This window comes from Aspergillus piperis (assembly GCF_003184755.1).
Source record: "Aspergillus piperis CBS 112811 unplaced genomic scaffold BO85scaffold_15, whole genome shotgun sequence".
Lineage (NCBI taxonomy): Eukaryota > Fungi > Ascomycota > Eurotiomycetes > Eurotiales > Aspergillaceae > Aspergillus > Aspergillus piperis.
Window position 1 is genome coordinate 131,657 of NW_020291605.1, and position 15,389 is coordinate 147,045.

Consider the following 15,389-nt stretch of genomic DNA (forward strand, 5'->3'; position numbering starts at 1 on the left):
AATCAATGGGCATCAAGGCCATTCTCGCAGTGTCGAGGGCCTTCCTGGCTTCTTACTTCCGCAAAGTTCTCCGAGACTATAATTTCACGTTGTTGACAGAATCTTCTGGGGTTTTACCACAAATGCAGTCTCCATGATGAAAAAAGTATGGAGAGCTCGGTGTCTCACTCTGTCACCCCAATGGTTTGACGGCACCATTCCATTTGAGTTTGACGATCGGTCTGATGTGGAGCAATCCGACTTTGAAACTGATAGGAAACACATTCCTCCGGGTTCATTCAATGGTCATTCAATATATTGAGCAATAGCTTGATAATTGTAGAGGAGCTATCAGAGGCCATACATAGTAAGGCCGCGTAGTTGAACAAGAAGACGTGACCGGCCCAGAAGGCTGTCTGGGGGAGGTGAAGAGAGTGAAAGTTGATGAAAGAAGCGCGACGCGTGATCAGGCTGCAATGCCTTTCTGCCTGAGGAATTAAGTCACGTGCGGAATGGACTGATTGGGAAGCCCATCGCAGAGGATGAATGAACGACCCCAAGAACATCTCTTCCTTTACTTGTTCATCAGGTCGACATCTCGCCATTTTGACAGCCTATAGATTGTCACATCATACCAAATTATTCGCTGTATTCCATGACTCGCCGTGGGTGAATCATGATTTAAGCCTGCGGGGCAATCGACCGGCGACCCGTAGCGACGATCGCTCTACTGCAACCATCGAGGAATATCCCTTCTTGTGAGTATCATAACACGCTGCTATGTCTAACAACTTATGCTGACGAGATACTCCAGTCTGTGATGCAGCGCATTTCCCCTTAAAATGGATTCGAAAGCTACTCTGGGCAGCATCCAGAAAGCCGTCTGGGCCGGAAAGCTACCCTTACAAATAACCTTGGCTCCATCAGAGAGCCGTACATTTGACCAAACAGATCCATACCTAGTACGTCCGCTTTTAGAATCTGATGAACCCAGAGCTAACTCACTCAGATCTCCTGTCCCCGCATATCATACCTACCATCGCTTCTCCCAAGGTTGAGAGCTTTCTTCGCCCCCTCTTTAATCGACCCCGGCTCCCGCTCGCACGAAGGCTGGTTCTCCTTCGAGGGCGTTCCATTGAAATGGCACTACCCAGTTGGCCTCCTTTATGACCTCTATGCTGGAGCAGATCCTGCCTCTAAAGGAGGTGCTGACACTGACTTGGCATCTACATCGGATGAAGACCCTTTACCATGGCGTCTAGTCGTGCATTTCAGCGACTGGCCCGATGAAGAACTCGTCCGACTTGATGCGGATGGGATAGTGATGCATGATGCTTTCATTAATAGTGTCAAAGAGGCAGATTTCCTGAGGAACGGTACCGCCAAAGGAATTATGACTCTTTCCAGGGAGGATTCGGCGGGGCTCTGGGAGTCAGTCAGAGATGGTACGTTATCCAGCTGTCGCTTACATGAATTTGACAGCAAGATCAAAGTGCTGAACATACATCCAGTGGACCTTCCAAACTTCCAGCGAATATCCAACATCCTCCTACCACCACAGTCACAACCGTTCCGCAACATACCTGTCCGGTTCTTTCTCCCCCTCCCCCCAGACTCAGACTCGCCCTCTCTCAAAGTAGTCCAGTCTCCTATTCCACCAACAATCCAACCAATCTCTGGACCCAGCGCTAGTGTCCTGGCGAGCCAATCCATTCTAAGTACATCCAGAGGGCCTCAACCACAAACCATAGGGTCAGCACTGCACTCACTGCTACCACACCTATTCCCCAGTCGAAGGACACCTGTCCTGGCGAAACCAGTACTGCATGGCGCCGCAGTTCCAATGGGGGCACCGCTAGACGAAGTAGTAAGATGCTCAGGATACGGAGATGGGTGGCTTTACATTGTGATCAGAATGATGGGGTAGCGTATAATTCCTCACTGGCAACGTGGTTAGCCATGAAAATGGCCCGACATCATCATTTCTGTTAGATAGCGTTGGTATGCTGTTTTCTAATGTAATGCATTGGTCTTTTCAAATATACGTGACCTTGAGTTCCTGCGACACTCTTCCACATATGTTTACCTATTTCTTTACAATTGATGGTAGTCATTTTTCGCCTGCCAATTCCCTCTGGATTAGAATTGGTAAAGACTACTTGGGCATTAAAACCCAAGCTCACTGTTCATTTGGCCTATAGTTGGCGGGGCGGACTTACCTGATGGCTAGTAGTAGTTGAGCGCCTATGAGTACTATTCTTGGGAGTTTTAAAGGCTCAACGTAGAATGAAAGCAATGTGTTTATCGATGGTTAACTTCCCATTATTCGTTGCGCTATTAACAGCCGATGAATTAATGCAAATAGAACTAATCGACTCCATATGTACACACGGGAAAGGTACTATGATCAAGAACACAATACAGCAATTTGGGTTATCTTGATCTCCAATCCCACATAGCCAGAACCAAAAATAAGTCATAATAATGTAATCATAATCCATACCGGGTATCATGCTTCCAGTGAACCAGCACCAGAATAGCCACTTGAAAGGCCAAACGGTCACACACACACACTATATACTATACTAAAATGTTCTTTTATACTATATCCGCTGATTTAAACAAGAACATACGGTCCCTGCTCACTACCCACTAGGGTCGACCCGCCCGTATCATCCTCCATACAGTCAGGATTGGTTTCTTCGTCGATAACTGTCCCCACACTATCACGTCGACTATGATTCCTAGTATGAAGCGACGGACGCAACTTACCGTCAGCGTCAAACCATTCCGCACCAAAGGGATTCTTCTGAGCAAGCTCGAAGGCTGTGATGCTACCTACCCCGGAGCCGCTCTTGTCATCGGCTTTGGCGCTGTCCGGCGCTTTGAGAGACGTATCGGCGCTAGCGTCGATCAGGATCCGAAAGAGCGATTCACGACCGCGCTCGGCGGCAAGATGGAGTGCAGTCTTGCCGTCTGCAGTGGTGGCGTTAATGTCTGCGCCGAGGTCAAGGAGGAGGGTGATCAATTGTGGTTGAGGGATGATTGCCATAGCTGCTAAATGAAGGGGTGTTTCTGCGGATGGCGTGACGGCGCGAGCGTTGACGTCCGCGCCGTGGCGTAGGAGGAGTTGAATGTATTCGGCTGTTTTGTCAAAGGCGAGATCTGGGACGCCTGTGCCAACAAATATGGCTTGATGGAGGGGCATGTAGCCTTGGCTGGAAATGGCATTGACGTCTTGGCCGAATTCGAGGGCCAATTTAAGGATGTCAAGACAGTCGTCGTTGACTGCAGGTGTGATGTGGAGCATTGTTTCTCCTTTGGGCGTCTCAACGTCCATCTTTGCTCCTCGGTCTAGGAGGAAGTAAAGCATAGACTTGTTTCCTGCTTTTGCAGCACATTGGAGTGCCGTAAAACCTTGTGACGTCCGAGCTTCTATGTTGGCGCCCATGTCTAGAAGCTTGGAAGCAACGGCAGTATTGGAGGACTTTCTCGCTTGTTCATGAAGCAATGATTCGCCTTCTTTGTTCCAGGCGTTTACGTCAGCGCCTCCGATAACCAACAGGTCGAAAGCAACCCAGTGCTTCGCGTGCGCTGCTAGCTGGAGAGCCGTGAAGCCAGATAGTGAACGTGCTTCCACTTGGGCACAACGCTGGAGAAGGAGGGATATCGCTTCGCAGTTGTCAATCTTGGCAGCAAGTTGAAGGGGAGTTAGCCCATCTTCGTTCGTCATGTCGATGGAAGCTCCTTTGTCCAAAAGGAAGAGGATAATTCGCGGCCTTCTCCATTGCACCGCAAGGTGAAGAGCAGTGTCTCCAGTGTGTATGTTTCGAAGATTGACGTCGACTTTGTTTTTGACAAGCAGCGGAATAGTTGCTTCATCTAGCTGTGTTCCGACAGCTACTTGCAAGCTTGTTGCACCTTTCTCATTTGCTTTTTGGGAATTGGCTCGGTGTGCAAAGAGCACCTTCATGACCTTTCTATGGCCGTAGAGTGCTGCCAGGTGTAACGCTGTGCTGCCATCCCCAGCCACTGCGCTTATATCAGCTCCATGTTCAAGCAATAGTTCGACCATCTCGTCGTTTCCACGATAAGCGGCACAATGTAGCGGAGTGTATTTCAATGCATTATCATTTGCATCAACAGGAGAACCTTGAAGTATGAGACGTTTTGTTCTGGGCAAGATGCCGTAGAAGGCCAGAACATGAAGAGCTGTCCAGTCTTCAGGATATCTTCCCAGTCCCAACTCTTCCGGAAGCTGTTTCTCAATAGGAGTATCTTTTAGCGGCGGTCGCCTCCAGAACAGTTTATTGAGAAACGTCTTCGTCAAGACTTGTATTGTTTGTTCATCTTCGGTGACGTCACGCGCATGGTAGCCCCAATACATTGCTGCATAACTGAGGAATCCGCTATCTGAACTGCGAGGAGCGGATCCGCAGCTAATGTAGCAGTCATCTACCACTTCATCCGGTGTGATGGCAGTGAGGCAAACTTCAGCAATGTCCTTTTGAGCGGTGGGGAAGAACACTCTAGCCGCTGTGCCACTAAGGTACTCCCTAGCAGTTTTGTGCACAAAGCGTACACTCCCTGTGACAGGATCTACAGTGAGAATACCCGAGCTCTGAGTCTGCAAAAATTGCTCGAACGTTTCTGTTCCCTTGCTTTCATCAACCGGGGAGCCACCCGTGGCACATTTTAGCTCCGTCACAGTCAATGGTCGTAATGCGTAGAGAGTCCAGTAGACATAGCGTGCAGCCTTTGGGTTTTGGCTAACCACCTGCTTCATTGCTTCGCCATAAGCCTCACTGAGGCTTTCAGGCAAGTGGGCAAGAGCTCTCTGCAGGAGGTTGGGGTCTTTATAGCGCGAAAGGAGGTCGAGGTGTATTTTTGCCAGCAGGAACCTGAAATGTCGTTCCACATAAGCCTTCAAACGCTCTTCTGGGTGTGCAATTTCTGCGGGCCATCTGTACTTACAGGCCATGACATTTCTCAGTCACCGTGCATATGACTTCCTCATATAGCTGAGACATAGTTTCATCGTTGAACAAGGCCCTTAAGCTTGGATCTTGTTGAATTCGAGACATGGCATACATTGAGACGTCCTCTCCTGTGCCTAGGACACTGACATAGGAAGCATTTCCGACCCTTGTCACCTCCCGCAAGGTGACCAAGAGCTGCGCCTGCTCTGGGAGTTTTTGGAGTCGGCCAAGAACACGCTCCTTGTCAGAAAGCACATCCAGCCCATCGATGACTAGGAAGACCTTTGAGAAGCGGTTGATCTCTGCACGAATGGCATTCTGGTATGCCTTGGACGAGGCCCTCCCTTTGGACAATGACTCGGAGTAGTAAAGGGAGGAAGTCTCGTATGAAAGACTCCGTTTTCGATAAACTAGCTGAGCTAGTATGTTGCGCAAGATCTCGATGGAGCTTTGCTCTCTTGCCTTTTCCTCGCGACAGAATATAAAGACAGTAGCGATATCTGACGATGTAAAGGTCCGTTGAAGCGAATCGATAATGGCAGATCTAGAGGTGTTAGCATCCGCAAAGATGTGAGAAAGGCTTGTAGACTTACGATAGAAAGGTCTTTCCTGCACCAGCTACACAGGTGAGCACCCATGTTAGCATATTAACAGAAGGGAGCGGGTGTATGGAGAAACCTACCAGGACCTACGCAGTAAAGCGTCTTGAAAGCACCAAGCAACCATCTCCTGTACTCAACATGGTCGAAGAACCAACGACATGATCCTTGCAGCCGTCGATTGCACATGTCTGCCAGATCAATGAATTGCTCCGAGCAAAGCCGGCTTGTCAACCCAAGAGCATCTTCTTCAAACTGGAGATCGATTTTGGGGCCTGAATATGTTAGACAATCTCCCCAGTAGGTGCACAGACCGTCAGGGTGCATTTCATACCGCAGTCCACATGACTAGCCAATCTAAGAGAGTATCTGATCTCCTGATCCAGAGAGGTTCGGTCACTGCAACCCGTTTCAATTAGCTGAGGCCGTCTCATAAAGACAGCATTACAATGAAAGAAAGATATACATACTCGGAGTCCGGTTGCATGGCCAGCAGCAGCAGGATCTTAAACTGTTCCAAACGGGGCAAGAATGTTCTTTCGAGAAGATGCTTTCGGAAATAAGCCACGCTCACCCCACCAGGCTGGAAGTAAAGCTCGATGGCCTTCATGGTCGACTCAAGCCAAGCTACTACCTCCGTCAAAGCATCAAGTCGCGGGGGGTCCACGTGCCATTTTTCCTGTCCCCAGCTAATCTGATCTTTGACGCGATATAGAAGATCTTGTATGTCAGACAGTAGTGTGAGTGCCCTTTGAGATGCTTCTTGCGAATCTCTGCGGGTACTGAGGCAGCGCATTACAATGCGAGTGGACTGAGTGGCCTGTGAGAGGGCCTCGCGAAGAGTTGCGATCTCGACCATTCTGTTCGTGCGGGCTGCTGGTTTTGATCTTTCCTGATTTTCGAGAAAAACGGAAGTATCTTGTAAGGTCATAAGAATACAAAGCCAGGAAGCAACATAGACGCGAAAAGAAACGCTAAAGCGACAGAAACGTTAGGTGCGGTGGGAGGATCTTATGATAGAAGTTGCAAGGTTTTGATATGCGTAGAAATGAGACTGACAGAGTAGGAAATGAAAGAGAAAAAGAGTTACTAGCCGATGAGACAAGACCGTGCTGAAGCGCCAGATCCTCCACGAAGTGGGAGATTGAACGATGGCTAATCAATTTGTCCGGCTGGTCTCGCTCCGACTGGGGTTCCAACAGTAGCGGGCGGGAGAAGCACCGGCTACTGGAGCGAGCGACAGAGAGAGAGAGAGGCGTCCCCTCCAAAGAAAGCCCACCGATAGCCGCCGAAGCTTAGTAGGTACAGCGACAATCAGTCCATTGTTGGTCGGCAGTCACATGGCAGGCGTTTGCGAATTTTCTTGCCCTACAGGTGATGTGATGGCCCCTCCACGCGGTTGTTCCTTCTCTTTCCACCCCAGCTCTACTCGATCTATATCTACCGTAAACTCCCCCGCCTTCCCCATGTTTCTTACCACGAGTACCCGTTCAATGGCTTTCTTTTTGCTAGTAGTATGGTATACCTGGAGGGGTTCAGCTTGTTGCTAGACAGGCTACTCCGTACTAGTCACTAGCAGCTGGCAAGTAACAACCCCGGCTTGCCAGGCTACTACTTCTCTAGCAGACTAAAGTACCCGTGCCTGTTGGATCATCATCCTAGGAAGGCACTACCAGGACGTCACTAGCAACTAGCGTGGATGACTACGGCTACAACAAAGAAAATGGATGAATCGCACGGTGATAATCGCCATCCGATGGTCCCATGTAGCTCCACCACCAGAAACAAGTCGCAACATTGGTTGGGTGGTGTTGGAGGTCTGGCGAGGGAGGTAGATTGAAAGTTGCGACAGTCGAGGTAGGGGAACAGCCAGTGGAGTAATCAGTCCGCCGTAGATGTGATCACTGCCGTTCGCCTGCATGGGCCGAACCACTCTCCGCCCAAGGTTAAGCGCCCGGGAGGGACCGTCCATGTGCCCCATGGCCAATGATAGCCGCAGTCGACCCTGGTAGGTGTGATCAACTTACCATCGAGACCGGCACGCGCGGTGTTGACCTGGCAGGCACAGGCCATTCGGATGCAGCTTGCATTGCGCGACAGGGCGATGGGGTTGATCGGCGCCACCACTTGCCTGTCCGGACGCATCAATGTAGGTGCATCCTAGTTGGGTTGACCTGCGGCGGGGAATTGGGTGGCAGGTGATGACAATTAGAATGTATCAAGTAGAGTTGCCTGGTTATTTTGTTCTTTTGGAAAAGGTGTAAGGAGACGCTAAACAATTATATTCTGTAGTTTCCATAAATTTGCTAGCCAACAATGAGCGAGATGATTAGAATATAAGGGAGGGGGAGATGATGGAGATAATGAAAACACACATATTAACCACAAGGAATCAGATCTGTACGTGACACAATTTATGATTCCTTCTATTCCAAACCGCTAATTGTGTTCTGTGCTGTGGACGAACCTACTACGGAGTAGAGGAGGCCACTGACTCGCTCATTGAGCAATGAACAGGCACCCCTCTTCCAACCCATGCCTTAGCGTGACTTGATTGAAATTCCATCATTGGTCGGTCAACTCAATCAATGTTTGGAAAGCCCATTTCTCGCACGCCTGTGCACTCAGCTTGTGAAATTGAGCTTTGTTACGGGATACACTCAGACACTTACTCTGCTTCTAGGAGACAAAGAGCGCTTCTTAGGGGAGCTGAAATTCCTACATGTCAAATGTGTTGCACTCAGGAATATTTATAACGATTCATGTAAGTATTGCCATTTTCAACTGCCAATTCTTGAAGCCAGGTGTACGAGTAAATAATGATTTAGTATATAACAATTGTCATAAACTGAGTCCAGCTCCAGGGGTATCGAAGATTATCTGTGCAATCACTATGGGAAGCTGAGTGTGAACCCAGCTTGCCCCAAACCTCTCACGTCTAGCCATATGCCTGTGCGGCGCATACAAAGGAAATGGGTCTGAGAGTGTCTAGTACAAGGAAATAGTGATGTCAACATAAAGAAACGGTCATGAAGTCGTCACACCGGAGATTTTCGGTGCATGAGTTTAAGAAGGCCGGAGCCAACAAGGAGAAGTAAATCAGAAAGCCAGAAATAAGGTAACAGCAGAAACATAAACAAGGGGTATCAGGCAAGCCGCACGAAGGTCGAATATCATTCAATACGGATTCACAGAGTAACGTCCTTAAGGCCTGCCATGAAGAACTATCGCTCAGATGAAATTTCCGTTATGGCTGACAGACGCGCCATTCTCACGGTTCTTTCGGAGAGCTTTGGCAAGCATCAGCTCTCTCATCCAATCAATGCGCTGTTCCCGTGTTGTCACAGCAAAGTGGTGTGCCTTGGGGCCATTCGTAAAGAAAAGCTTTCGATCAAAAGTGCTGGTGGTTGGTGAAGGGATCAATGAGAATGTAAATGCTGCATCTCCCCTAGAGTCATTTCTGCGCTTCAAGACAGTCTTCTTGAACGCGGCAGTAAGCTTCGAGCTAGAAGCAAGAGATGAGCACGCTACAGCATAATCATCCACATCAATGTACTCCAGTGCCTTCGAGTCTTGACGGGAAGCCTCCGCATCAGGGTACATTGCAAGCTGCGTGCCTCTCAAGGTAAAGTGATGCTCCTCCCATTCATGACGTAGGAATCGAGTGGTCTTGCGCTTTTTCATCCAGCCACTGTGCAGAACATTCTTGGACCAGTTTGGCGAGAATGGGCCCTTACAGTGAGCTGCACGAGGGGTCTTCTCCATGTCTTCAGGGGTTTCAATAGGCGGAAGCGGTGAACGTTCCTCGAGGCTACCCAGTTTTGGGATGCTCTGGGTGCTCCAGATACCACCCTTTCTGCAAACGTTTTCTGCTTTGGTAGATGCTGGACGAGGGATGATATCTGGCACAAAGTGCATCTGTCCACCAAACCGCATGTTTGGGGGCACGGATTGCGAGATGTTCCGAGATACAGGGCCCAGTGGAATGGCGGTCACAGGGACATCCATTTCAGATAATGGGGTGCTTCTGCCATAGTAGGGATCAATCCTGTAAAAGTCGGATGGTGACATTGTGACTTCGGAGGGGCTGGGAGAAGGGTAACGGCTTCTATGAGAAAACGGTTGTTTCTTTTGCAATATAGACGGGGTAATAGTGCGCTGGGCCGAATAATTGGGCGAAACTGTCGAACTCACTTCAACATGAGTACTAGGGATCCGCAGTCTTGGAAGATGCCGTAGGTTCTCTGAGAGGGTGGCATTTGCCCTTATTGAAGTCGGTGAAGTTGTTCCTGGAGAGAGATGCTCTTGTGGGGGCGTTGCAGGATCCGTAGCTGGCTGGAGCTTGCTCAGGCGTTGAAAATTGAGAAAATTGCGTACATTCTCCTGCGGGTCCCGTTGCTTGACACCGTGAAGCTTGTCCTGTGATAGGAGATTTTCGGATGCTGGGTTCTGACCCAGAGCATCAGACGATGCAATAATGGATGGTGTAACTTCTGACTTGGGTGTTTTGTTCAGATTCTGCGCTGTAGGAGCATTGCCTGGGTCTCCAGTGATAATGATAGAGCCACCCATGCCATCAATGGGGAGATCTTTGACCATTCTGCCCAGTTTCACCTGCTGCTTTTGCCATTTGCGGCAGTTCTCGCCCTTGGAGCATGTATGGAGCTTGGGTAGCAGCTGCTCAATTGCGACTATCGAAGCGGAGTCCTCGGGTACAATCTCGGTGCCATCTCGTCTCTTGTGACGACGCCGCCGCTTGTGATGGGAGGACTTAGAGCGCTCCTTACTTTCACAAGGCTCAGGACTCGAGCAACTGACACCGACCTGAGCAGCGGTCGATTGCGGCGTAGATGTATCTTCCCGGGATATGGGTTCTACGTCCGATTGAGAGTCACAGGCGGGTGTGGTTGCCTTGCTTCGGAGGTCTCGGATACAACCCATCAACCGGTGTCGCTTTCCGAACGACTGGATGTCGAGCTCCTTCAAATCCTCTGCTTGAAGTTCAAGGAGAATGGAGCCAGTTATGTCGTTAATGAAAAACTTCTCGACCACTGTTTCATCGAAACCGCAACGTTGCATATATGTCACGACATCTTGAGTAGTCCAGTCGGCGACCTCGTGCTCTTTGGTATTAGGCTCCCTTACATCGGTCGCATGCTTGGTGTGTGACGTGGAGGTATTATGTACCGGAACCGGTGTGTCTTTTCTTTCGGGCTCAGGCCGGGACGCAGAGCTTGAGAGGGGTGTTGTCGAGGTACTGGGAACTTCATCATCGGAAGAAATCAAGACAAAGGACGATCGACTCTCGGGACGTTCTGGTATGATTCGGAAGAGATGCGGGCCGACCGGACCCTTAACAGGGCTTTCGTCGATTTGGAAGTGAAATCCTGTAAGGCCAGTTGAATCTGGGGTCCTTAGATCATCGGATACTTTGTAGTAGTGTGGAATCAAGATGTCCGGTATACGTATATCATCCGGTGTCCCGATGTCATCCGGCGTTAAGGCAGTAGTTACGCTTTCTGTCCCAAGCTGCAGTCATTTGAATTAGTCACTCCGTCTAATATTCTCAGGGTAGAATAGAAGAAACTAACAGATCCAGCACTACGAGGAGTGTCGTCCGAATAACCTTCATGTGAGTCGGAATCAAAATCGGATTCAGCGATGTCTGTAGTGTCGGTATCTGACACCGGATGAGGTGGAAGAATAGATGGGAAGTAATGCATCTTGACAGGTCACGATGAAGATAACTGGTCGCGCACTTTCTGTCTTTCGGTTTTAGTTGCGTTCGTCGTGACAATGAGGAGGGAGACGGCTACCATACAAAGTTGGTGGAATAGCGGTGAAGAGCCGATAACTATTTGCTTCTTGGACCAGCCAAGAGAGCGTTGTATTGTCTTGACCGTGCTAATGTCTTGACGTAACCTTCTTTTCTCACGTCCTGACCCGGGAGGGCCACAAACCAAAAGGCAGAAGGATGTAGCAATGGTGTGGAAGGATGATGCGATGCAATGAGTATGGTATAGAGGAGGGGTGTTGAAGAGAAGGTAGTACAGTAGATCGACTGTCGCTAGAGAACGACGATGGAGTAGATGTGTGAGTACGGAGTAGGGGAATGAGGAATACAACCGACGCAGGGCGGCAAGGCGATTCGAGATGTATAAGTATGGGACAATCGAGGAGAATCACTCCTGGCAATGTTTAAAAAAAGAACATGCCACGGCCGGAAACCCCCAGAGTCGCAAATACGTGACGACGGCATCCCAATGAACGAAGGTCGATGGGGGAAGGATGGATGTGACGGGGAGAGCCTGCAGATGCATTAGGTGGGGTGAAATGCACACCGTCGAATAAGTCCTCGTCGTTGCGTTCCTCCCTCTAGTGCTAGGGTTCTGATTCGTCGCTTCCCTGCCCGACGGGTATATGCCAGCGCTTCGAGGAAACCCATCAGAGCCAATTCCGACCGTTGATTGGGCGCATGCAAGTCACTGCATCGTCGCAGACTTTGTAGCCAGAGGACATAGCTCACGGTGGTGGCCGACGATTGGCTGTGACTGGGTGAAACCGGGCACGCTACTGCTGTGACGACGGGACCGTGGGGTGATGGCGAACGGGGTTGGTCCATTCTGGGGGATGCTAAAGCAACTTAATCACCTCAACCACTCCTTCATGGATAATTATAGCTACACAAAGGCCTCTAGGGCTTGCTTGGTGGAAGAAGGGCGGCTAAATGCTCCAAGAATAGTATCTATTCCCAGGATTAATGAAAACAGATCCATGCACCGACTTTGCTTGGCAGTCAAGTCATAGGTACAGGAGCTTTGACGCTCTTACCCCTCTCCATCTATGTACTGTGACCATGGTTTGGGCACAAGTTTTCTTCGGCTGTCATTTTAATTTAGCTCGATCCTAGATCTTCCATGTCTAGTATCAAACTGCCCTCATGCACCCGTCGCCATGGCGATCGCACATGATACCTTTCACTTTGTCGCATCCTCTACACAACGCAACAACTTCCTCTCTTCTCCTCTTTCACACCTTTCGTTCTTTATCACACTTTGCACACTCTCTTTACCTGCAACCTTACCAGTATGATGCTGTCGATAATGGATATATGCTCACCAATTTATTATGATTTCACTTTCGTGGCTTTTGATCCAACAGTAGATTGATAGAATTATTGAAGCTTGTCCAAGCACTGCTCTAATTGAGGTCTTGTGAATGTTTCTCTCAATTCCATCCACTTTGCTTCCGCTTTCGATGCTTATGTTTTAACTGTCTCATTGCTCACTCGCTATAAATCTGTCTCTTACTGTGTCTTCGCATATGTTTCAGATGTCTAGTAGTATTGTGGCTTAGCACCCTTCATCCCATTTCCCATGCTACCCGTGGCATGCATATGCAGGGCCCAAGAAAGACATTCAGCCTCTACCTCCGAGATAGAGATCACTGCTCCGAGATGCATGATATGTAAACCTTATCTGAGCAAGACACTTGGACTCTACCAGGAACGGGTGATATCTCCGTGATGATGCATGAATGGGTGAAGAGCTCGAAATGCATGTAATTGTACATATTCAATTCATAGCCCTATTTTATGGTTCAAATACTTTTCAATTTATGGATTTCGACTGGGCTGTAAGTTTATGTAGCCGAATAAACCTTCCATAGATGCCGACTATCCGTATCATCTTCGGCGAGTTCAGCTCCCTGGATGCAGGTATGATAAACAAGAAGATATGTAGACGCCATGTCATGCTAGCAGTGTGTTACTCACATATATGACTAAGTATTTAAAGTCCCTTGGGGATTTGGTAAGCGTCGAATATGATGTTAGATTAGGGCAGTATCATTCTGGCTAAAATATCTACATCAAGTTCATTCTTAACTCAATATATGGGACTGGGGATAGCATAGTGAATTTAAGGACAATATCCCCTAATTAGCTGTCTTGTTCGAAGGAATACACAGGATGCATCCCATCTCGCGGCTACGCTTCCCGGCATGACAAGGCACGCATATCGAGACGCTGGATTGAAATATGGCTTCTCGCTCAGATCCTAGCTCGTATAGCGGCATGAGGGATTTTGCTATCATCCTCCATACTCCAACTGATAGCTGTGTAAGCTCAGTCGAGATCCAATACATGTTGCGAAGCCACTACGAATTAGTGTATAACCAGCAGCAAGTTGACTGCGGCAGTTACCACACCCTACATCAATATCCAACGTCGCTACATTGTCAAGGACTGCTCCCTATGGTCGATAATTGGTGAGTATACATCGGTGGCCACGCCGTGTTGCCGCCTGAGTGCGATATCACACACGGCGTATCTCCCAAATGATATTTTTGTCGAAATCCATGCGATAGTACCAGCCAGCTGGTACTGGGAGGGGCCGTGATCCGACATCATCCACTGCATGACATGACTTCTAGGCTTAGCGCATGTTGCTAATTATGTCTCTCCGCGCTTGAGTTAGTGGACCGGAGCTGTCATTAGCTTCAGGTGGGTACTCTGACTACAGTGGTTAGGGTCTGCTTCAGAGTTCTTGACCCTGCCTGACACGTTGGGATAAATATATCAACGAATAGGAGCACGGTTATTAATAGCAAACCGCCGCGCTTCGAGAAGAAAGAGGAGTATTTAAGAGTTCAGTCAGTGAACCCGGCGGCTATCTTTGTTTCAGCCCTTTGATCTAGCATAGGGTACCGCTTGAACAAGCAATTAAGCAGCATCCTACACAGAGCTAGCGGGCGGTTAAGTGTTACTAATTAAGGGGGACGTGCCAATAGAATGGCGGGCCAACAAATCAGATCTTATCAGTCCGCAATTGACATAGTACCCATTTTCGGCACGGGCCATCACAATTGTCGAATTCTGGTTGGTTGGTTGTCCTGGATTTTTCGGACCGGACCTGCTTAGCGCCGACCAACCAGTCCCATCGAAGCGCCGTGGCCAACTTTGGCGGCGAATGGTTGGAAAGCAATAGAAGCTTGGCATGCACCTCCCTCACTGCTTTCACACTCTAAGCTCTCTAACGCCGTTTCATCAGTCGCCGTGTGGCTCACTAAACAGGAAATATTCCAGTCCGAAGAGAATGACAGCCAATAAATGTTGATACCTCCAAGCGCCGAACAGGGATGGCTCACACACCTCGTTGGCCATGTCCAGTTTTCTGTTGCGATTCAGTCAATTTCCGGAACATGTCCAGAAGCATACACTATAGTTAGAGAACCAGGGAAAAAAGGAGCCATTATAATGTGAATAGATGAAGACGAAAGGTGACAATGAAAGGAAACTCTATGGTAAGGATGAGTGGGTAGAGGGGGGTGGTTCGTACCACCGCCTATCAGCGCTCTGAAAGCCGCGGCGCCAACCACTAGGTGCAGACCCTGACCGGGGGCCCCCGTCCTTTTCTCCCTCCCAACTCGACAAGATCGTCCCCAGGCACCTTCAGGCCAGCGTTCCCAAATTTAGCTCCTAAACGCTGACCATTCGTAGCCTGCATGAGATCTTCCCCGCTCGCAGTTCGTATGTTGGCTCGATGCTCCTGCATCCCAACTTAGCTCTACCGGCTCCATCGTCAAAAAATAGAAGCATCATAGCATGACGCTTTATCGCAGACTATACATAAAAGACATCATCTCCGGATGTATCAAGACATCATGTTCGACAACAATTTGTCTCGCATCACCTCCTCTCCTAGGCGACAAGTTCGATCTGCTATTCTTTCGGTTACAAAAGCCTCGACATTCTCCTACCACTGCTCTACAACATATTGCATATCAACTACACCGGGCTTCTCCAGCCTCCGGTTACCTTGATATTGATATT

At 49.0% G+C, this 15,389-nt stretch overlaps 2 protein-coding genes across 2 annotated transcripts; one reads left to right on the forward strand and one right to left on the reverse strand.

Annotated features, from left to right (window-relative positions):
• The first annotated feature begins 542 nt into the window (after positions 1-542).
• On the forward strand, positions 543-2,053 carry BO85DRAFT_425070 (autophagy protein 5). Its single transcript, XM_025658068.1, has 4 exons — positions 543-737; positions 794-941; positions 989-1,424; positions 1,491-2,053. Exons 2-4 carry the CDS (start codon positions 822-824, stop codon positions 1,904-1,906), a joined length of 972 nt encoding a protein of 323 aa, XP_025513399.1. The 5' UTR covers positions 543-737; positions 794-821; the 3' UTR covers positions 1,907-2,053.
• Positions 2,054-8,625: 6,572 nt separating this feature from the next.
• BO85DRAFT_72219 (SAM and PH domain-containing protein) lies at positions 8,626-11,536 on the reverse strand. Its single transcript, XM_025665615.1, has 3 exons — positions 11,374-11,536; positions 11,149-11,319; positions 8,626-11,086 (listed from the first exon to the last, which is right to left on the reverse strand). The coding sequence occupies exons 2-3, from the start codon at positions 11,278-11,280 to the stop codon at positions 8,789-8,791; spliced, it is 2,430 nt and encodes an 809-aa protein (XP_025513400.1). The 5' UTR covers positions 11,281-11,319; positions 11,374-11,536; the 3' UTR covers positions 8,626-8,788.
• Between the last annotated feature and the right edge of the window lie 3,853 nt (positions 11,537-15,389).

What these genes read in the sequence shown, in the direction of transcription:
- BO85DRAFT_425070 (XM_025658068.1), top strand. Translation starts at nt 822, where the DNA reads ATGGATTCGAAAGCTACTCTGGGCAGCATCCAGAAAGCCGTCTGGGCC. An exon ending in ACCAAACAGATCCATACCTA is followed by an intron (nt 942 to 988) that starts GTACGTCCGCTT and finishes TAACTCACTCAG; the next exon opens with ATCTCCTGTCCCCGCATATC. An exon ending in CTGGGAGTCAGTCAGAGATG is followed by an intron (nt 1,425 to 1,490) that starts GTACGTTATCCA and finishes ACATACATCCAG; the next exon opens with TGGACCTTCCAAACTTCCAG.
- BO85DRAFT_72219 (XM_025665615.1), bottom strand. Translation starts at nt 11,280, where the DNA reads ATGCATTACTTCCCATCTATTCTTCCACCTCATCCGGTGTCAGATACC. An exon ending in CTCCTCGTAGTGCTGGATCT is followed by an intron (nt 11,087 to 11,148) that starts GTTAGTTTCTTC and finishes AAATGACTGCAG; the next exon opens with CTTGGGACAGAAAGCGTAAC.